The sequence below is a fragment of the Athalia rosae genome, chromosome 7, assembly GCF_917208135.1.
Source record: "Athalia rosae chromosome 7, iyAthRosa1.1, whole genome shotgun sequence".
NCBI classification, from domain to species: Eukaryota; Metazoa; Arthropoda; class Insecta; order Hymenoptera; family Athaliidae; genus Athalia; species Athalia rosae.
Window position 1 is genome coordinate 11,185,919 of NC_064032.1, and position 22,603 is coordinate 11,208,521.

Here is a 22,603-nt window from a genome sequence, read left to right on the forward strand (position 1 = left end):
CCACATGGGTCCTGATTTTCCTCGATTCTGGGACCCGAAATTTCGAAGTCATTGGTTCGTGCTCATTGTTAGGTATTTCGACCTCTTCAAGAACCAAAAACTGCTAATTGAAATGATATCCCTCTATTTATGAATAAAATTATACTCATTCATAGCGCATAATCGTAATCATAAATATCATCATACCATTTTTCAATCAATCAATAATTTTCAATCATAGATTGCCAAGTTTCAATTTTTCGAAGATTCAAAATATTTGACAGTTTGTGTTTCAAGTTTCTTCATTTGTCAATTCGTAAATCATTGTCCTAAGTATAGAATCAAAAAATAACATGCTTTCTTTTTGATTTGACATTGAAGTTGAGTAAAAAACAATCACAATCGACAATTTTAAGATCTTTCCTATGATTTTTAACTGAAAAAAAAATTTTATTGCTGGAAGTACCCCACTTAATTGATTATTTATTCTAAAAACGAGTGGGCTACCTCAAAATATCGAGTAAAAAATTTTTTCCACCTAATGATTACTCAATCGATTGCATGAGTAGATGATTTTGGCTTTTAGATTTGGATTCCTGAGCTGATTATACGTGAGATTACTCTTGAAAGATCAGAAAGATATCGATTTTTGAGCAAAAAAAAAATTATTGTTTTAATTGGGTTTAATATGCTTTTCTCACGTATTTTGATCTCAGGAATCCGAATATTGTAGAAAAATTGATCTATCTCTGAAATTGACCGAGTTATCGCCAATTTTCAGTTTTTCGGGGTCGAAAATAAAAAATTTATTTTTTAGTCTATCTCGATGTAATTTGATCTCGGGAATCCGAATCCCGAAGAAAAATTGATCTATCTTCAAAAATGACCGAGTTATCTCCATTTTTTCGCATTTTTTGGCATAAATTTGAGGATATCTCAAAGGGAAAAAATCGTAGCTCAATTTGGACAACGGATTCGTGTTCCTGGGGTCAAAATACATAAGAAAAGTGCCATACGATCAATTTTTAAAAATAAAAATTTTTGGTCAAAATTTGAAAAAATCGTAAGGGGTACCCCTTGGAAAAATCTCAAATTTTGGCCAAAAATTTTTATTTTTTAAAATTGATCGTATGGCACTTTTCTTATGTATTTTGACCTCAGGAACACGAATCCGTTGTCTAAATTGAGCTACGATTTTTTCCCTTTGAGATATCTCCATTTTTATGGTAAAAAATGCGAAAAAATGGGGACAACTCGGTCATTTTTGCAGATAGATCAATTTCTCTTTCGGATTCGGGTTCCTGAGCTCAAATTACATTAAGATAGACTGAAAAATCAATTTTTTATTTTTGACCCCAAAAAGCTAAAAATTGGCGATAACTCGGTCAATTTCATAGATAGTTCAATTTTTCTGTCAGATTCGGATTCGTGAGGTCAAAATACGTTAGAAAAGCATATTAAACCCAATTCAAACAATGATTTATTTTTTGCTCAAGAGTCGAATTTTTTTTTGGTTTTTCAAGAGTAATCTCACGTATAATCAGCTCCGAAATCCAAATCTGAAAGCCAAAATCATCTACTCGTGCAATCGATCGATTAATCATCAATTATTCGCTGTTGGGAGCAGAGAAATCATAAGACATATCGATTGGATTTAGTCGTAGACCCACTTTGATTCGTCGCTATCCTTGCATGGGTCGAAATATTCGAATTTCTCAATTCACCAGCAAACCCGAGCGTTGCTGGAGTCAGCGTAGCCAGCAGCGTAGTGCTTTGTTGTGAGACGTCACCTTGGGGGCTGAGCAGAGGTGACGCCCCACAACAAACCGCGCGCCCGTGGCTACGCTGACTTCAGGCAAAGCTCGGGTTTGCTGGTGAATTGAGAAATTCGAATATTTCGACCCATGCATGGATCCGTTAATTCAACTCAGTGGAAATTCGGGAATTTTAGTTGGTTAAGGCTAGCTTTAACTTTGTACGACTGGTGGATACTCGGGGTCGACTCGAATTGGCTTAGCTCTATATAAAAATGATGTAGTTGCAATCAGACACTTCCAATTTTCCGAGTTCCGGGATTAATCCGGAATACCCACAGAGGCGTTTTCAACGGTAACTAATTCTCCACCCAATTAAGGTACCCCGAAGATGAACTCCGGGTGACCTCGGCGGGTCCTTCTCGTCCCCTTCACCCTTTTCTTATATCCTTGTCCCTCCTCCTTCCACGACGCCCGAGCAGGACCTCTCCCCGCTGTCCTCGCGCACGTCGGATCGTCAGACCGTGGTACCACTTGGGCTTTAGAGTTTCCCTACGTTTAATTTCGCCCTCAACTCGAATTGCGGATCGGAGAATTCGGTTATCCTTGCACACGGTGTGTCCAACTCATAGTCGTAAACCGATAGAGTAAGAGTGACGGCTGTCACGGTCGTGTGGTTCGAATGATCCGGTGATCCATGACCTTCGACGCGGGTATGAGCAAAGTATATCGACTTCGTTAGAAGATTTGTCTTTCAGTTTGCGTGATACTTTGCGATTTCGGAACTCTCTTTCTAGTCTGGAAATTAATCCGCGATAACAGATAGACTGAAAAAGAAAAATTGAAAAACTAAGAAGTTGAAGTACGAGGCCTCGTCCACCAGACTCTCCCTCTGTTTTCTGGGATGTAGTTTTTTTTTTTTCTTTCCGAGTGAAATTGAGCCGAAATATCCACCAGGAGTTTGTTTTATCTGTTGAGCGAGTAAATAGACCGGTTGAGGAATCGGCGGTGGAGGAAACATAGAAATACTAGCAATTTGTATCCCCGTGCAGTGACTCTCCCGGGGGCTTAAGACAATCGGACAACGGCTCACAGTCTACCCGGCCTATCCATCTCCTCTCTCAACATTATTTTTCTCGTTCTTTCGTACTCTCTTTTTTTTTTTTGTTTGTTGCTTTTCCCTTCTCTCTCACGCACTGCGAAATTCCGTACGTTTTGTTTTCTCCTACCATCTGAAAACGAACGAATTTCGACGCTTGTCTCGTCTCGAAAACCGCGCTAGGTATTATTTCGTTTTGGGAAACTGAAAGAGAAAAACTTCAACCCTCGCTTAACCCGCATCAACCTCCGATTTTGCATAATCCATTTTTGCGTGACGCACGCGTCCCAGTCGGTGGATTGCGTGACACGAACGATAACTCACGAGTCTGTACCCCATCCACGCTCCCGTACCACCGACCCCTACGTGCAGACGCTTTCCCCGATAAACTCACCTGCGACTAATATCGTCCGCTGCCGCAGGTGCTAAAAAGAAAAAAATAAGACCGAAAGCTCGGATAACGTGCGCGGAAAAAAAAACGAAAACAAAAAACAAAAAAACGAAAAAAAAAAAAATCCAACGAGAAACAGCGTTGCGCGATGTTTCGGAGGTTTCGAAAAACGCGTGTAACGGGAGGTAATAAAAATAAGAACAAAAAAAAAAAAAAAAACAGAAAAGGGTAAAAAACATATTCAAGTAACTCGTACTGTTACTTTGTACGCAGCGATATCGCGAACGAGATGTGGGTTGTTGGTACTCCGAGCCGCCCCTTCGGAGTTTCGACTCTCTTATTTTTCATCCCTCTTGCCTTCCTTAGCGAAAAATCCCCACCGCGTCCGCCCATCTCATCCCTCAACGTGAGATTCGCTCCTTTACACGTTCCTCCGCGTAAACTACCGCTGCGGTAGAAGCGATACACACGTGCGAGTGCGAGAGAGTTCCACGAGACGCTCGCTTCTTTATTTCTATTAGGGCGAACGGCGGCGGGGTGCGATTCTTTATCGTACACGCGCCCCCTCCCCGGCTCTCGGTTTCTACGGAGGGGGGGGGGGGGGGAGGTTTCGCAGTGCGCGGATAATCCCGCGAAAAGATCATTTGTTTATATACGAAAAGGTGATCGCCGCCAAAGCGAACTGATTACTACAAGGAAATCAATCTACCAGTGCAGTGGGAAAAAGTTTTTTTCCGCCAAAATTACCGGAGTTTCGTTACTGTTTGTTTCTTTGTTTTTTTTTTTTTTTTGTTTCTCACGTCCATCCTCTCGCCACTCGGTGCGTCGACTCGGCGTAGCTCGTTGTCTGATGTCATGAATTTTGAATGTTGAAAGCGTGGCGGAAACAGCGGTGCCATCCGAAGCTGGGATATACGCGGCGGGCACCCGGCTGCTCACCGGTTCGTCTGCATCTTGAGACAATGTAAATTGGGGTGCGGGGCGGACGGAAGGGAGGGAGGAAGGGAGGGAGGGACAAAGAAGAAGAGGAACGGGGAGAGAGGGAGAGAGGGTGATTTTCTCGGTATTAAATTCTTTCTCCTTGAGAAACGGGGGAAGAGGAAGAGCGGTGTGCGTATAACGTTACGTAGGTGAGAAGAAGGAGTGGAAAGGGAATTCCGAAAAGAGAACATCCCGTGCCGGGCGGGGGAAGGGAGGGGGGAGGGGGTGGGGGGAGGGGGAGGAGAGGGACCGCGCGCCGGTTAGTGCGACGGGGTAAAGTGTATGTAAATGTAGCCCCTGGGGGACGTAATCCCGGTTGGAATGGAGTCGCGCCCGTTCGGCGTCTCTTATCGGCAGAACGCACGCCCGATATATCACGTGCCCTTCGATGCCGATTAGAGGATTAGAACGACGACGAATTAATATTTTATTACCTGATCCCGTCCAGGAACATTGGGCCGCGTCGTTCGTTTCTCCGACTCCGTTTGAAAAGTCTGAAAAATATATATATATATACAATGGAAGAATGAAAGGTCGCCCCTGACGTGGATTCATCATCTTCAATCTTCAATATATGGAAAGTTCGTACAACTTTCTAGTTTACCCCCGAAGCCTCGAGACTCGAAGCCCCGTCAGACGCTCGGAATTTAATATCCAAGTGAACAGAAGTACCACCTTCCTACCCAACGATACTCCAACGATTCCTCCTTTTCAACGTTATACCTTGTTGTACCGCAATTACGAACGGAGGAAAAAATAAATCCCACGCCCCGTCGCCGTTGTAATTTTACTCGTTTCGCGAGGGATATTGAAGCTGACGGGAGGGGCGAGAAGGGGGGGGGGGGGGTTCAGTCGTCATATTTAGAAATTTTTGGTTATATACTTTGGTATGAATTTTTTTATTCTAATCGGAAAAAAGTAAAAATGCAGCTCGTCCGCATCGGTCTCTTCTGCGCTCGCGTACCGTGATAATAATTTCTATGTACGGTAGTGTTACGAGAATAGGTGGAGAAAGAGAAGTGGAAAATTTGCTACATGGAAAAGCTTATTTCTTTGACCGGATTACAGGCTCTATCCTCAACGATAAGATCCTCTCGACGGAGTTTTATATTGGGTGAGGTATTAAGGGTGATCCGCGTTTAGTATGCCCCATAAAGGGCGCCTCGCCCGAGTCTCCCGAGGCTTTCATTTTTTTTTTTTTTTCTTTTTTTCTTTTTCTCTTCCCAAGACCGTACCCCGCACGTACAACCCAAGATTCACCGATTCGCGGTAATTTTTTGTGAAATTTGCAAATCGAAAATTCGAAAATTGGCGAGTACTCGCGGAGCTAGCTCGTATATCCTTTGCGAGGAGACGAGTGGCGAAGAAACGAAGCGACCGATTAAAGCGGTTAATTTTCCACCCAGGCTAAAGTTTTATAAATCATACGGGGATAATATCCGAACAGGCCGTGGCGACCGCCGCCCTTCAATTTATCGTTCTTCATTTAATACAACCTGCAGCATTGCAGCAACGCCGAGAGCCGAAGCTAGGGCGTGTTTAATCTGCAACTACCAGCGGCGAGTCTACGCGGCGGGAGGTTCGAGCCAACTTTCGGTTTTAATTAAAAGAGGAAAAAAACAAAAGCTCATCACTCCCTGCATCCCTTCGCTACGGAGTAACAGTTGTAAAACCGCGAAAAACGTACGGCCTTTCGAGACGAGGGAAGTAAAGAAAAAAAAAAAAAAAAAAAAAGAAAACTGTTACAGCGGAATCCAACGCGATCATCGCGCGTCGATCAACCGGAAATGTTTTTCCGATCCGTTCCGATGAAAGGATCGAGGAATCGAACGACGTTTTCATATCGTCGCTTTCCATTTTTTTCATTTTTCAAAAGGTTTAAAAAAAAAAAACGTAGGAGTCCAAAGAGTGGGGGGAACGTTGTTCCGCTCCGTTGGAGAGAAACTTCGAAGGTCGTTCCCTCATACTTCGTTACACCGATGGACCAAACGCACCTCGCGTATCTCTTGATTTCTTGGTTGAAATCGCTGCGGCGGTAACAAGCGGAATCTTGAGACCTCGCAGCGCCACCGTACCTCCTCCCGATCCATGAAGAGGCCACAAGGTCGCTCTAACAAGGTGACCGCAATTTTCGCCGCGGCGTCGCCCAATTAGCGATTACCTAATCCGAGGCGATATCGCGTCCGGTTGGCGAAAAGTAACGAAGAAAAAGAAAAAAATAAAAATAAATAAAAGGGGGAACGGAGATCGCAGCGAATATTCGGGATGCGGAATATTCCCCCCCCGACGACGACGAGGTACGATTCCGTGAACTTTTGTCACAGGATATGACCCATCGGTTCGACGATAACGTCGGTGATCTATGAATTTAATTAAGTGATTAAACAGAGGCGGTAGACGGAGAATTATGCGGCAGCTAGGGAGTATCAATGGTACGTGAATTAATCACAGCTCTGCTCTGCCTGCCGCGCGGCGACGCGAGTCGCGCTCGTCTTTTTTTCACCACGGTACCAACGGTGGATATCCCTGATTTCATTGTCCTCTTCGGAGACCCTCTTCCTCTTTCCCAATTTTCACCGTCTCCCTTTTCTTAAGCGCGATTCCTCCCGGAGAAGTCTTGCCGCGAATCGTTCGCCCTTTGTTTCCACGTGACCCGGTGCCGAAACGGCGCGTTGCCGTAACACCGGCTATTTAGCTCTCTACTTTTTTTTTTTTTCCCCGTCGGACGAGCGCGTCTGCGAATTTAATAAACGATACCGATAACAAACAACAGCCCCGAGCTTCCGTTTCCGCTCTCTCTCTCTCTCTCTTTCTCTCTCTCTCTCTCTCTCTCTCTCTCTCTCTCTCTCTCTCTCGTTATATGCAACCCTTTCAATCGTCCGTCGAGAAATGGTAAAGCGTAAATTTTTCACTTTTCGTCTTTAAGACTCTTCAATGGCAGCGATAAATCACGAGGAGACGAAATAACGGAGGCTGCAATGGGAACAATCGAAAGCCGCCGTTCCTCACTCTCTGTAATAAGAGGGAAAGTGAAAAGCATCGGCTCGCGCCGGGGGGCATCTCTGATACTTAAACCCCCGCCGCCCTTGCCCTTCTAGCTTCCCCGTGGCGGTACGAGGGCTGATGCGGCTAAGACCCGCCGACTATTCGAATCAATTATAGCCGTAGGCTTTCAGTAGGTCGCTTCCGCGGAGGACCGAGGAGGGAATCTCCTCCGTCCTCCTCCTCCTCCGTTTTCATCCCGTTTCGGAGGACGACCGGGTCCGGTTCAAAGTGAATTAATTAGAGTCTGGTTCGGCGGTATGCGCCTCTGTACGCATACCACAGAGATAAAATCCGAAATCCCTTTAGGGGGGGGGGGGGGGGGGGGGGGGGATTTTCGCCGCGAAGAGGTGCAGACGCGCCGGTCCTCCCTCTCGCGCGATACCCATAAACTGGCTCAATTGTCATGCGCCTAATAAGTGCGTGGCTATGTGTGTTCTACGCTCCGTGAAACGGGGAAACGAACAAAACGACGAACTTTGACACCGATACCCGTTAGTCAAATTTTCGACGCCACCGTTCGCTGGAAATTAATTAATGAAATGTCACTCCACGTCACTCGACTAAACGATGCGAATGCCCTTTTCGGTCGTTCGAGTTTATCCAACGTCCGGCGAAAAGAGGAGAAAAGAGAAGAGAAAAAAAAAAAAAGAACTTGTTCATCTGAGCATCTGAAATATGCTAAAACCGTCCACCGTTTGTACTACGGCAGCGTTGCATAAACCGTTAACATATTTCGGAAAGCGTTGAAATCCCTCGGCGAATGATATTCGTTTGTTTCGAAGTAATGTATCACGCGAAGTAACGCGGTACAACTCGAGCTCTGCGGTAATTAATTTTCACCTCGGTTCCCCGAACTATGCGCAAGATCCTACATTAGGACTGTTCCCGACCCCCTTGATACCGCGACGTTACGTATTAGAGGCATTGTTCTACCGTTTACTCGATGATATTGTATCATTCCGAAATACCGAAAGCTCGGTCGATTCTTCGAGGAAGATACGACGGTATCAACGATTCCCCGCACGGCCTCGCGGTATACCCACGTATACATCCACGTGGATTTCGTCTCGCGTAACTTCGAGGAATTTACTACGCCGACTGCGGCAATTATGGCGAAGTTCACGCGTGAGAATTTAACCCCCAGCAGCGGATGCGAATTCTCAATAACGGCGTCGTTACGGCGAAGGAATCGCGACGTTCTCGCGGTTCGTCACGTTAGGAAACCGACCTTCGAAATCACTCTCTCTCCGCGTGCCGATCTCATTTTCACCCCCCCAGTTTCGAAGGTCACCGAATGTCTGCGCCGTCTGAAGGTCGAAGAAACGAAACTAAACCTTGCGAAATTGAACGTTGGAGCAATTTTCTCTTTCATCCCCTAATTCGGTGGAATTATCGTTTATGACGGGCATTTCGTTAGACGGCTGGCGGATCCTCTAATTTCTCGTTGTAAACGAGAGGAAAAAAAAAAAAAAAAATGCGGGACGAGAGAAATGAGAGGGGATTTTCGGTCGGAGTAAAAAATGTCGCTCATTTTCGCATAATCCCGTGGCGAAATCCCCGTAATTTTCGCGGTGTGTTTCGGACGTTTCGACGACACCCTCCCCCCCCCCCCCAGTTAGCCCATTTTAGCGAAATTCGTCATACTCAGGTGGACCGAAATTACCCGCCTCAGAAAAATTAGAAGAGCGCTGAAAAATTCATCCTACCAATTTCCGTCGTAATTGTTTAACTCGGGACGAGGAATTTTTGCATATTTTACGCCCCCCTCGCACCGTCTCCGCTCTCGTTGTAAACGAGCTTCGAACTCGAATAATTTCACCGCTGTTTTCTGCCCTCCGATTCTCTCTCACGTTTGCCAATTTCAACGTTCGCGTCGCGAAGAGATCTTCTTCCAGATAAAACTTATTGATGATGTATGTCCGTTGAATATACCCGTAACACCGGGGCGTTGGAATACCAAATTTTTGGTCCTCGTCGTCTATAGGTATACCACGAAACACTGGCGTTTAACCCTCAAGTTCGGCCGGCACGAGCGTAGGCCGGAAATGGACTCGAAGTAAATGTACCGCGAGATATTAACGACCGGAGTTCCTTTAACGCGATTTTATATTTCCGTTTTCCCTCACCTATTCGGGATCCCTCCTTCTCCTCCTCCGTTACGCCTCCTCGTTTTTTTGTTATTTTTTCTTTTTTTTATCCTTTTTTTTTCGTCATAGCCGGTGTGCACCTACCACCTCCCCCCCCCTGTAACGTTAACTCGTGGCAATTCGACCGTGATCCATCTCCCTCGACCGTACAGAGGAGGCCCCCAAATCAAAGCGGGGTTCGTTCGACCTTCGCCGAAATTCACCCCACGGGGTTACGCCGTCGGCCGTTTCGCCCCGGAAGAATGAATTTTGGGTCGCCGTACGGAATTCTTTCCGGTTCGCAAGAAGAAAAAAAAAAAAAAACGAAAAAAACGAAAAACCGGCGCGCGGAACAACAGCCGGAAAATCTTGGACGTCGCGCCAGCCGGGAGCGGGAGCTTTCGACTCCGAGTCGAGGTAGGAGACGAGGGAAAGTTCTGAAATCAATTAGCAGCCCTCCGGGCTATGGTAACGGTAGGGTGTTTCTGTGACAGCGGCAAACCCTTCGCGCGCACGCACGCACGCACGCACACAGACCGCCGCTCTACGAGGTAGAAGTGAGAAGAAAATCTCTGACTACGGCGGGCGAACAGTGCGTAGTGGAGTGGAGGAGAACGGAAGGGTGAAAGTTGGGGGTTTAGGGTTGCGGGTCGCCCGGGCGTTTATCCGAATAGTGGAGATGGCAGAACAATCACGACGCGGTGCAATGAATGCGGCTACCGCGTTCTGTACGGGGGACGATTCGACGACCAAGAGTTCCCATTTCGTTCCAACCCTTTCGCCCTCTGCGCCCTTCGCGCCCTTCGCGCCCTTCCGAGCTCTTCGCGCGCCCCCTTTCTTAAGGCGGAATCTTACCGGTTCCGACTTCTGTCGCGTGTTTCGGAATTATTTCGCAATTATTCGAGCCCCACGTCGCCCCGACGTACGACGCGTCGTCGTCCGGACTTCCGAGCGATGCGACGCAATTCGTGGAGTCTTTTGTCAGGTCAGGGTAGGTTACGTTACGTTAGGTTGTCGTTGGGTTAACGAGGCTCGCGTTCCGTCTCTTCGGCCTCACTTCCCGTCGGGAGGGGATGAAATCCGCGTGCAGATTCCGCCGGTCAGGAGACGCTCGGAAGTGATTCTCGGGTAAAGAATACATCGAAGCAGGGGAAAGGGAGTCCGAGTTTGATTGTGTGCCGAAGCGTCGCGAATCACGGGTAAAGTTTGAAGATCTCAAAACTCTTGGAAACCGGCTCGAAATAATTGAGTGGCGGCACAAAGGGCTGCTCCTCCTCGCCGAAGCGGTTGGAGAGAAATTGAAGTTAGGGGTGGACTTCGCGGAGGTTCAACGGTCCGCCGCTACGGAGTCGACGAGGGGGAAATCGGGGAAAATTGCGGGCGCTCCGGCCCGAAGGGAGAGGAGGGAAACCAGGTCCGACCGACCATCGCACGCCGGGCGTACGAGCTACGCCGGAAATTCCCGCGCCGCAAGTTCGCTTCCCCGGCTACGCGGAGACGTTCGTAGTAACTACGACTAACGAGGGGATGGATCGTGCGTGTATATCCGCCGCTGCCGTCGAAAGTACGAGGAGGACTCGCGATAACCGGCGGCTCACGGTCCGATATCGCCCGGACGACTCGCGGCGGTGACGGTAACGAGATTTCCTTTGACCCGCGCACCGACTCACCGGGGCGGGGGGACTCGTGGAAAACTACTCCCACCCGGTTTCCCGTTTGCCGCGAACGGAGCCGTCCGAAGCGAGAAAGAGAAGAAGAAGAAGAAAAAAAGCGAGCGATCGCTGGCGGAGGAAGAGGGCGATAAATCCGAAGGAAATCGCGCGAAAACTTAACGGTATAACTGAAAAGTGAGTAGCTGAAATGTGCGGAGGAGCGACGGAATATTTTTCACGCCGTCGCGACCGGTGCGCGGAACCGACGACACTGCGGTCCGTCGAAATTGTCATTCTCCCCCCCCCCCCCATTTTTCGTCTTCGTCAGCTTTTTTTTTTTTTTTTTTTCTTACCTCCTCATATTTCACCCTAAGATCGGGGAATCTCATCCGCTTCGACGGGACGCTTTTCCTTTTATCTCATCCGTTAGCGCCCAGTCGCGACCTTCGCTGAAAAAGTTAGAAGGTCTCTCCGCGAGTTAATATAATTTAACAAGTGAAGAGAAACGAGCTCTGCGGACCCTGCGAAGGTCCTTGATATTTTTCTTTCACTTATACCTTCGTTCGAGCTATCGGGGCTCCCCGAGTCGTACCCCGAGTTACCGACAGTCTGAAAAATGGTAGCCAAACCTCGCCGCGGCGGTGACAGCCTTCCACCGAAAATGATGTTGAATCGCCCTCTAAGTTCACTATCTTGTTCACCCTCCTCGCACCACTCGTTAAACTTTAACGAGAACGCGTCAGATTATTCTACGGTCACTTTATCCGAATTACACTCTCACTTTGTTTTTTTTTTTTTTTTTCCTTCTCCTCCGTCAGTTTCGTTCGACTCGTTTTCGCATCAGAATTTTCGATATCGGGACCTTCCGAGCTCGAGATTCCAGGAACGAGTCAAAGAACGTTGCCGAAGGTGTTCCGGGCTTTTAGCGTCGTGCTCGTACAATAGGAGAACGTCGACACGGACGTAACGGGGATAGCGAAACGGGGAGAGACGAAGAGATTCGCGTCCCCCCGGTCTCCCCATCTTTGCATCGACGAATGACCCGTCCGCGGATGCTCACTGCCGATGTCGCTCACGTTCACTTTTCTCATAGTCCAACGCATGGAAAAATCTCTGGCCGACGAGGCTCTATTCCGACCGACCGGAGAGAAGGCGACGGTCACGTCGGTTTTCGCACTCCGCGATTCCCCGAACTGCGTAGACCCGAAGAAATCTCGTCGTCGTCTTTGCGTGTATTATCGTCGGTAGACGTGCAACGCGCCGTGGTTTTATCGTAGGATATTTATGTCCCGACGAAATTGGATATCGAGACAATCCACAAGTATACGTTTAATAAAATCATCCCCTCGCGGGGTGCGGTAGGCTTCTTTACCCTTCCCCCTTCCCCCCTACCACCTGCCCCTCTTCCTCATTCCGAAAAGCACGTCAAGAATTTCATTGCCCTATCATAACATTCCGTCCATGGTTCTCCCCTCGTGCGCCAAATCGCTCTAAAGTTATCAACGGTTACATAAATCCCCCCGAAGTTGAAGTGGCGATATTGTTTCGCAGTCGAGTACTGAATTTTCCTTCGATTATCAACGCGAGTCATTCAAATATCCATGAAACCGATCGTAAAACCGCACCCTTTCGCTAACGAACAACGAATCGACGTTATTCGTTACGAGTCGATTTCCAACGATTTTCAGAAGCGACTGTTTGATCCCATCGACTTTTTGAAGGGTACCACCGGGTACACCTCTTCCGTCGTACCGAAAACCACCGTAGTCTATCCTCCTCCGGACGATTCGGGGATGAACGTTACAATATATAGTTAGCAAATATTTCACATGAATCAAAGTAGCCGCGCAATATGTTCCGAGTTTGGCAAGGAGGATAGACTATGTAAATTCATGATAATACCTCTCCGGCCACCATCACCACGACGACCGTTCCCGCAGGAGGAGGAGGAGCGGTTCGAGTGGTCGGGATTCGGTGCAAGCCGGGGTCCGCGAGGGGGATGGGGATGGGGAAGGGGGAGGGAAAGGGGGAAGGGGGGGGGGGGAACGCTGTATTTCACGAAGCCCCAAAGCACCCGCCGAAAATCGGTGCAACCGCCGTAATACCGTTCATTCTATTTATGGTACGGTAAGCGAGTATTCACACTTTTTCGATAAATATAGGAAATATTCGGAGCTGGCGGTGCGTGTTTTACTTTTCAGCGTGCACTCGAAGTATGCAAAACGGAGGTCGCACCCTCGGTCCGCCGTTTGAGACGGGTCTGCGATAAATATAAATAGAAAATTGCTGCGTCGTCGCGTCGCGAAAACCGCCCTCGTTGCCATCCAACGGCCTAGATTATGCTTGGCTTCCGATGTCTACTTTAAACATTGTGCGGGGAGAGAGAGAAAAAACAAACAAAAACGAACTACTAGAAAACTTTCTCGATGGATGTAAAATAGATCAAAGAGAAGCGTTGTGCTCTTACTCCACACGTTTGAAAACAAAATTTGCGATCTCCCAGCGGGTAAAAAATCGACGATGATTGAATCCAACCCGTGCAGAGCGTCGAATGAGAGAGGAGAAAACGATTTATCGAAATCATCGATTCATTGTATCGGTGTTTTTTTTTTTTTTTTTTTCGTCGAATTCGTGATTTCTCTTTCATCGCGTTACCGTTATTATTCCAATTTTTGAAGTTCTCCTCACACTTCGGTGTTTTTCTCCCGGTAGCCGGTGGCACACCCCACGTTCCGCACATACGGCAGCCGCGCTCTTTACTCGCAATAAACGATGGCCATTTGCATAGGGCCTCGAAGCGGAATAAAGCCGCTCTACCCCTCCGTACCTCAACCCCGTTTCACCCCCCCCCCCCCCCCCCGGTCTCTTCCGCGTCCCGCGACCCCCTCGCGATAAGCCGCCCCCGGGGTATTCTCCGATTGTCTCGATTTTATACTCCTCTGTGTGGACGGAGTGTGGGCGAAACGTACATGACGTAAATATACAGAGATACCGGCGTACCCATTATTCAGGCATAGAAATAAAAAGAAGCCGGAGCAAGAAGAGAAACGAAGACAGATGGGGCGATTGATCGATTCCATGCACTGCACCAGACAGTAAATATCGGCAATAAACGCCGCGCGTGCTCTTCCATCGAAATAGCAATCACGGACCCCCCCCCCCCCTCCTCCCCCCACCGCTGAGTCCGAGTCTAACGAACGTTTGTATATTTCTTCTTTTTTTTTTCATTACAGATATCTCTCTGCGACGATTACAGTCTACCCGTTGATTTTGTTAACAAAAGAAGACCGGCGAGCGTCGCGGTACCCTCGGCATCGGCTGCGGCAACTTCCACCGTCCAATGGGCCCTCCCGAGTCCAACCGCCGAAAATGTAAGTATACGGCATTGTTGCACGTTGTTTTTTTTCTTTTTTTATTTATTTTTTTTTTATTTTCTACGTTCCAAGTTCTACCCGCGCTCCCATTCGACGTCGTCTGAAAGGTCGTTCGGGTCGTTGTACGGTATCACCGTATTACTCCTCGCAAGGTAGAAACAATTACGCGCTGCAGGGTGAGAAAAAAAAAAAAAATTTGCTCGCCCCACGGGAATTCGCGAAACGCGTTTCACGGCACGTACATGTAACATACGTACGTATATCTATCTATAGACGCCGTTTCGCGCTTACTTGGAATAAAAGAGATTCTCCTCCGGCGGGATGTTTCACATCCTGATGGCCCGCGCGCAGCGACTTCCGACGTTGCGCATAATTACGGGAAAAGCACACTCGACAGTCTCCTCGACCGGCGACTTATTCGAACCTACGGGGTAGTCCCGTCCTCTTCAGCGAGGCTGCAGTTTGTGACTCTAAACGGTGGCGAGATGTGGCCGTTTAGAAAAATTCGTACGACAGTTTGACGAATCGTCGCGCGGTATAGCGGCCAACCCCGCGAAGGGCAAAAAAACTGGAGTGACGTAATTGTTTTGTTTTTTTTTTTTTTTCCTCTACAACGAATCGACGACGCGAAGGAGGATCAAGGAGTTGAAAAGTAAAATGAGGACGAGGCGATAAAATATGTGGAAGAACTCGGTCTTTCGGGTGGAGAGGGGAGGGGGGGTACAAGGGACAAAAGTTCGCTTCCATTTTCCGTCCCTCCAATTTTCTTTATTACAGTTTCATCTCGTCGCAGCGGTAGCGGTAACGCCACTCGGCTCAAGTGGGTTAATTTTACGTACGGAAGAGGCACAATAACCGGCCGTTCTATTCTTCCGTGTGCAAAAGTGTTCCCCCACATTCGTCGTTCTAAAGAGCCCCAGCCCCCGCCCCCCTCCCGGACACCTCGCTCTCCTTTTATTCACCTCGAAAGTTTCGGAGAAATTTTACATCACGCTAAATAAATTCGAAACAATTCATTATTTGTTCTCGAGAGAATTTCCGTGCGTCGACTTGTAGTACGGAAACATAATCGGCGTGTAATAATATTCGCGTGACTTTATCCGTCACATTAGGCTGTGCCATTTCGGTAATTAATCGACTCGGTAATCGTTGAAAATTACGGGGCATTGGTCACTCTGGTTTACGGGCGAAGTTAATCATGGTTCAAACTGAACGAGAAATCAATGGGACGACTATAGGTATACGAAGGGTGAAACAAAAGCCTCGAACGGAGGATCAAGAGGGTCGTACGATCGATCCGCTCCGATCATTTTCGCACCCCAAATTTCATGAATCACATAGCGTTATTGCTGCAGTTTGTAATCCGTTTTCATCCCACCCGGATTTCTATCCGGGGCGGCGATTTTTTTCGAAAAAATTTCCACCCCCCCCCCCCCCCCCCCCCCCCCCCCCTAAAAATCCGCTCGTTATTTTTCGACCGATTTCACTCACCGGCGAGTCACGGAAAACTCCGACGCTGCCGAAATTTTGTTTATCGCTGACAAAAAAAAAAAAAAAAAGAGAGGAGCGAAAAATTCCGACGCGGTTATTGAAAACAAGAACGATATCGCTCGGTTGTTATCACTTTCGATAATTGAGGCTCAATTTTTCCAATAACCATTTTGTTTTCCCTCTCTCTTTACCTATTGTTTTCTGGAATTTATTGACCGACGAGTTTGCGGGCCACGACTCTACCAGGTGTGCAACACCTGTAGATCGGTGAAGTTCGCTGGCGAGACACACACCTGTGGAACGATTTGATGACATACGGAAAAGTTTCGGAGAAATCGTCGGTGTCGAGCTTGCGTACATTTAATTGGCAATTCATCGTCGCAAGTCCGAATTGTCCTTGTCTCATCGATCAGGGTGGTATGGCCGTGACAACGATCGGACCCGGCGGAATTGCGAATTTTCAATCACCTTCCGATCGTGTTGTCCTCGGGAACCCGGCACCGCGATGTTTGACTAGTTTTAATCATCCCCATCCGCACCAACGGATTCCAGACCCCGCGTCGGCCTCCTTCGCCTATCGAATTCCACCTTTGTTTGTACACCCCGTTTCCCTTCGGCGAACGGCGGTCATCTCCCCGTAGGTAGATCAAAGATAGAAAGAGAGAGAGAGAGAGAGAGAGAGAGAAAAATAAAAAAAGAAGTTTTTTCGCGACGTGTACTCGGTTTTTTTCTCTTTTTTTCTCTCTCAATCCTTTCGATTCGGCTACTCGGTTTTATTTTTTTCATCCTCTTCTCTCTTTGTTTTTTTTTATTTTCGTCGAACACTCGTTCCGGGCAATCGAGAAAGATCGTCCCAAAATGGCTGCCATATAACTGGTTTCCGCCCAGAGTTACTGTACGGAGTGAGTTCTCCGAGGGAATTTCCAATTTCAGACTCTTTCAATTTAAGGCACTTGTCTTCTTGTCTTCTTGATTTTTTTTTTTTTCTTTTTTCTTCTTTTTTCTCTCTCTCTTTCTCGTTCTCCGCCGACCCGCCCTTGCAGTTCTTCACTCCCTGGAAATTACAGTCTTCACGCGTCTTATTCACCCCCTTCGCAATTTTCCGTCGCAATTGATTATTGCTCTAATTTGATAAATCAGCGAGGCTTCCGTTGAAGAGCCTGATCGGGCGAAGGACACGTGTGAGTTACTCGTACCAAACGGAGAAACGATGATCAACTATATGGATTTTTCATATACGACACGGGGTCGTTTGATATCCTTTTATATCCCTCTTTCTTTTTTTTTTTTTTTTTTTTTTGCATTAATAAAAAACCAGAATAGACGTCCCATAACGTTTACCGAACAATACAAATGTTCGCCGTCTCTCCGATGCGTAATATTGGTCCTTCAGAAAAAGCTAAAACCTCGTATATATTTCAGTCTCTCTTCTCGTATTACGTACGTAGCCATTGCGAGGTAGTAGGGGTTGTTTCGCATTACAATGCCAAAAGCTTTTTCGCTCCTCCATCGAATCCACGGAGAATTCCTCGAGCTACGTATCTCGACCTTGTATATTATATATATATATAGATGTCGCGATATGAAAGAATACGGGGACAGACAAAGAAGATCCGGACGTCCCGTCGGTTTTACATATTTTCACAAGGAATGAAAGAATCGCGTTTTCCCGTAAATTTTCGAGCATCTCAATCTTCATTGGTGGTGAAAAAAAATGACGTTGTTTAACCTCGCGGGGTGCGACGTACTCAAGGGCGCGGTGATCCTAATTGCTCGTACACCGCGAACCTTTCGTTTCCCCATCCCCATCCCCATCCTTTTTTTTTTTTTTTTGTTGTTGTTTTCCTCTCTCTGTTTATCTCTCGAGTATTCTCACTTGGCTGACAAGAGGCGAAACCATCTTGAGCCCTTCTTCTTCTTCTTCCTTTTGTTTCTTCCGTTACTTTTGTTTTCGGTTGTTGATTTTTACGTCACGACGGGGGGGGTTGCGAGAAATAACAAAAATCTTCTCACGGACAATCGGGAATGACTCGAGTATTGAATTGGTACGATTTCGCGAACAAATATTTACTCCCGAGGTGAAGACTCGACTCTATTCTTCCTTTTTCCGATGTTTCTTCACCTTCGGTCTTTGGGAGATTTCAAGATCTTTGCAAAACTATTTGTTTCAGGCTGAAATCGAGGTCGTAGAGCAGTACAGCGATCCGAGAGACAGTAAAAATAAATCCTACTCCGAACCGAGCGCCGAAGTCCCCTTGCCAAAGGTATACGCCAAGGTCAACCGAGATTACTGCAGACCTTACACAGGTGAGTAAAATATAATAATTGGATTTTCTATATAATTCTGCTGGATCTGTACAGATCGCGGTATGAATTCCCGTTAACATTTTCGCGCGAGATCCGACATGGACGAACCTTAGTCTCGCCCGTATGTAAATCGTCAGCTGAATCGGATCCTGAACAAACACCGCGCAATTTCCATTCTTACGGTATGCCGTGGCTACGAAATTCGGTTGCCTTCAACGGTCAAATACACCGCGGCCCCCCCTCTATAGTATTCGCAAATATTTGCACTTGAGATACATGTCCGTGAGAATTACGGAAGTAACCCGCGACCATCCGGAAAACCGCCACCGTCCGCCAAATTGGAATAGCTCGTCAGAAATTGATTCGCGCATTATAAAAATTTCGCAACTTCGATTCTATATTTAGGCAAATCCGCGGGCAACGCCGTCCCTGTTCACCACCCCTTTTGGGATTTCGAGACTCCGCTGCTCGCCGCCCTTGAATTCACCCTCTAATAAGGGATTTAATTTAACTCCACCAAAAATTCTGTCCAGTTAGGAAAAGTCGCAGGGTTTGCAACCCTTCCGAATCCCGTCGTCGCTTCGATACGACGGTCTGCAAAGTTAGGAGAACAAGTTTTTTTTTTTTTTTCCCTCTTACTTTGTTACATTCCCCGACGGAATCCCGCGGGATAAATCGTATCGCGGCTCAGGAGAGTATATTGTCAAGTGTAAACGCGTCGAGATTCGGCGAGTGAAGGAACGGAAAAAATGACCCGAAGGTCCGGGGGTAGCTTCCGATGAACCGCTGAGCGGCGGTGTTCTCCTGATGTTATCCATCTAGAGTTGGGTCATTCGAATTAATGGCGCGTGTCGAGTGTCCCCACTCACAGAGTCCCTTCAGCGGCTAACGCAATTGATATACATATATACATATACGAACGTCCGTAGAGTAAATTCATCTCATGCAAATCGTTCGTCGAGCGAAAATTCCTCGACCAAGGGAGCTCAGAGCTGTATAGACCGCTATATACATGCGTATTATATCAATTATTGTCAACGGAGTATTTGACGAGAGAGAAAAAAAAAAGAAAAAGGGGGGGGAAAAAAGTTTTTTCGCGGCTGTCGCTAAATCGCTATCGAGTGAAAAAGTTTCAAGTGACCGTGAGACTCTGAGAAAACGAAACGGAAAGAAAAAAAAGAAAAAAAAAAAACGAACGTAATATTTCCGATCGATAAGTTTTAATTCTTTTATGTCCCGCGACGAGAGTCGTCGCGTTCTTGTTTCGAGTGGTTGATAGTATCGCGTCGCTATTTCTCACCCTGTTTCTAAATTTTCCCTTCATCCCTTCGCCGCCCGCCCCCGCCCACGTTCTCTCGACACTCGGGGCAAACTTGATCATTTACAAAACTGTCAACGACACGGCTCTCGCCCCGTGTACCGTTCCCGGCTGCGGCATCGCGTCGCGCACGATTTCGCGATAAATCTAAACGGTTGAGCAGGAATACCCCATACATTACCTCGCGAATCGGCCAATCCGCAATCTACATAGAACCGCGCAACATTCTCACGATAACTCATATCTCGCTCGAAACTTCACCCTACCCCCCCCCCCCCCCTACCCCCCTTCCGGCTTCTTTACGTCGGTGATAACTTGGAAATTGCGGAATCGATCATCTGCGCGAATCGTACAGTGAAATGAAAGAAATGTTGGTCATAATCGCAACAACATCCTCGAAAGTTTAAGGGGGGGGGGGTGGGGCATTAAGCTTTCGGAGACTCGTCGTCATCGGATTAAAAAGAATAGCGTCGTATTCTTTGAAGTTCGAGACGCTCGTTGTCTCCGAGGAAGCTCCGACGATATCGATTGAGCTTCAACTGTCAGCAGCCGCCTGCTTCTTAAAGTGCCGCTGAAACCCTCGAATTAATTCGCGCATAATTATAATTACCCGTTGGCACCGCGTTATCGCACTTACGCGTACCATTTACCGCGATTGCCTCGCTCGTAATCTTAACCGGAGCTTATCCGTCATCGTTATAATCCGTGCGTCGCACACACTCACGGTATACCTCTACGCGTCCCCTCGAATGGCCTCGGGGTGGCGGAAAAAAAATCTCGAAAGAATCGCGCGCGGATCACGCACGATGTGTTTAATAATGACGGTGAACGAGGGTGAAGCCCAGACGCGAGTCGAACCTTATCAACGAATACCGAAATCGGTGCATCGGAATGCAACGCTGCTCATACGCAATTATACGTACACATATATGTACAGTGTAAATACCTATACGTATAACGTAGCACCGAGTTTACCGGAGTCGGTGGTTCGTCGCAACGTAGAACTGTGCGCGTAACGCGCGAATGCTTTGGATCGCGTGTTGTATATAATACATTCGTGTATATACGCACCACGTTTGACGTGATCACCGATGTAGATTTCAATTGAGCAATGCCTACCCGATAGGGGTGACGTGCCGCGGCAGATTCGTCCGAGGGGTCTGCTCGGAGGAATGGCGCTAGGTGGTTAGGGACATAGGGGCCGGTAACACCGTCGGGGGGTGAGAGGGGGGGGAGGGGGGTTCGTAATCTACCCCGCGTTGGTATCCGCAGCGCTGGAAATGCACGGCGGTAACGTTCGCCACCGATATATAGATATATATATATAGCTAACCATTCTCCATGGAGTCGAAGCACCCTAACGATGAACTAACATTGATTTTAGTGGCACTAAAATTGAACACGATTCGACAAGGTATGTCTATAATCCGCGTTGATTGCGGGTACCGGTTGTTAGCGGTTTTCCGAATGGTTCGGGGTCACCCAGGTGTCCATTTTTTGAACCTGGATATGCGAAGAGGGCCTTCGAGAGGAGACGGAGGAACTGAAAAGAAATGATAGAAAAAAATCACCGACCCCGCTTTGAGATCATCGTTTGAGAATTTTCGGTCAAAGAGTGCGTCCCCACGCAGAGGAGGAGTGAGTTAGTACGCGCGATAATGAGGATGAAGATTTTGGTTTTTAGTAAATTTTATATTTCAATTAAAAAGTGCGTCCGCGTCAATGAGACTGCGGGATATTGTATGTGAGCAAGGGTGTGCACACGCCGCCATTTTGTTTCGGAAGTCTGCTCACGACCTTTACGTTGCTTTGAACATTTTGAGTGGCAATTACTTACCTGCTGTCCTCAAATTACTTACTCCGGTAATTTTTGTACGCCCTGAACCCCCCCCAACCCCCCCCATGCTTTTGGTACGTCGTCCGTTCCCCGTTTCTCGCATTTTGTTCACATTTCGTTTCGTACTTCGTACTTAGACTTAAATACCGGCTTATTATCCGGCTCGTTGCAACGGAATCTAGGGTTCTAATTATCCGACTTTTCACGGACCCCATATACGCGCTCCTTTCGATCTCACAAGCTTCTTCAAACCCCATAATTTGTTCAACTTCGTCGAGTCCTCCCCCCCCCCCCCCCCCGCCCCTCTGAGGTGAAGTGTCATTTTACTCGAACGTCAATTTTCTAAAAAAAAGAATGAGAGAGAATATTTTTTATTTTTTTTTTGGTCTCTCGATCCTTGAACGCCGGCGATCTATTTTATCGTTGTTGTTGTTGTTTTTTTTTTTTTTTTTTCGGGGTGTCCAATAACCGAAATTGGCTCTCGTGAATCAGGACAGAGAACAACCGGATTTCTATACAGGGATCTCCGAGGTAAAAAAAAAAAAAAAAAAAAAAAAAGAAAAAAACCGCAGTGATCTCGGTGCCCTATTCCCCATACACGTGTACACTTCCATACACTTGGTCACATGTATACGCGCGGATATATTCCTCCATTTTCTACCCCCGTATATATATATATATATATATATATAAACATTTAACCCCCATGTTATGTTACGAGGACAATATCTAATAAAAGACGGAGTGAAGTGCCTCCGGGGGCCCGGAGCTTTTGAGCTTTACTCTTTTATAAAGCCTCGAGGTATATCCGAAGCAAAAGTCGGGGCGAGATCCCCTTGCTGCCCGCCTTACCAGATTCATTCCTTTCACAATTTTCATCCCGCCGCACCCCGTAGCGTTCTTCTATTTCGGAATTTCTTATCACACGTGTGATCCTCGATGCACCACTTTCATTGGTACGAGCGTATAGCCAGGTGCGGAAAAAACCCATTTTCATTTTCATTTTTTTCTTTTCACTTGACAAACGACGTCGCGGTCATATTTTGACAACGGGGAAAGCGCGTCGAGTCACCTAAGCGTCGGACGCGCTTCGGACGGGGGGGGGGGGGGGGGGGGAGATTCGATCCACCCCCGATACCCAAATAGATTCATTAGCGGCGACGATATAGCCGCCCCCTTTACGCGGACTCTTCGGATCTCTCGGAGAACGCGTTGCACCGGGAGGCGGTGTACTCTTAGCTGTTGGCGA

At 47.3% G+C, this 22,603-nt stretch overlaps 1 protein-coding gene across 1 annotated transcript in view; it reads left to right on the forward strand.

Moving 5' to 3' along the window:
• Positions 1 to 22,603, forward strand: part of LOC105689597 — a 79,095-nt gene that overhangs the window by 46,511 nt on the left and 9,981 nt on the right. The window contains exons 3-4 of the mRNA XM_012406736.4: positions 14,261 to 14,398; positions 18,064 to 18,199. Coding sequence (XP_012262159.3) covers positions 14,261 to 14,398; positions 18,064 to 18,199 — 274 coding nt within the window. The remainder of the gene's footprint in view (positions 1 to 14,260; positions 14,399 to 18,063; positions 18,200 to 22,603) is intronic.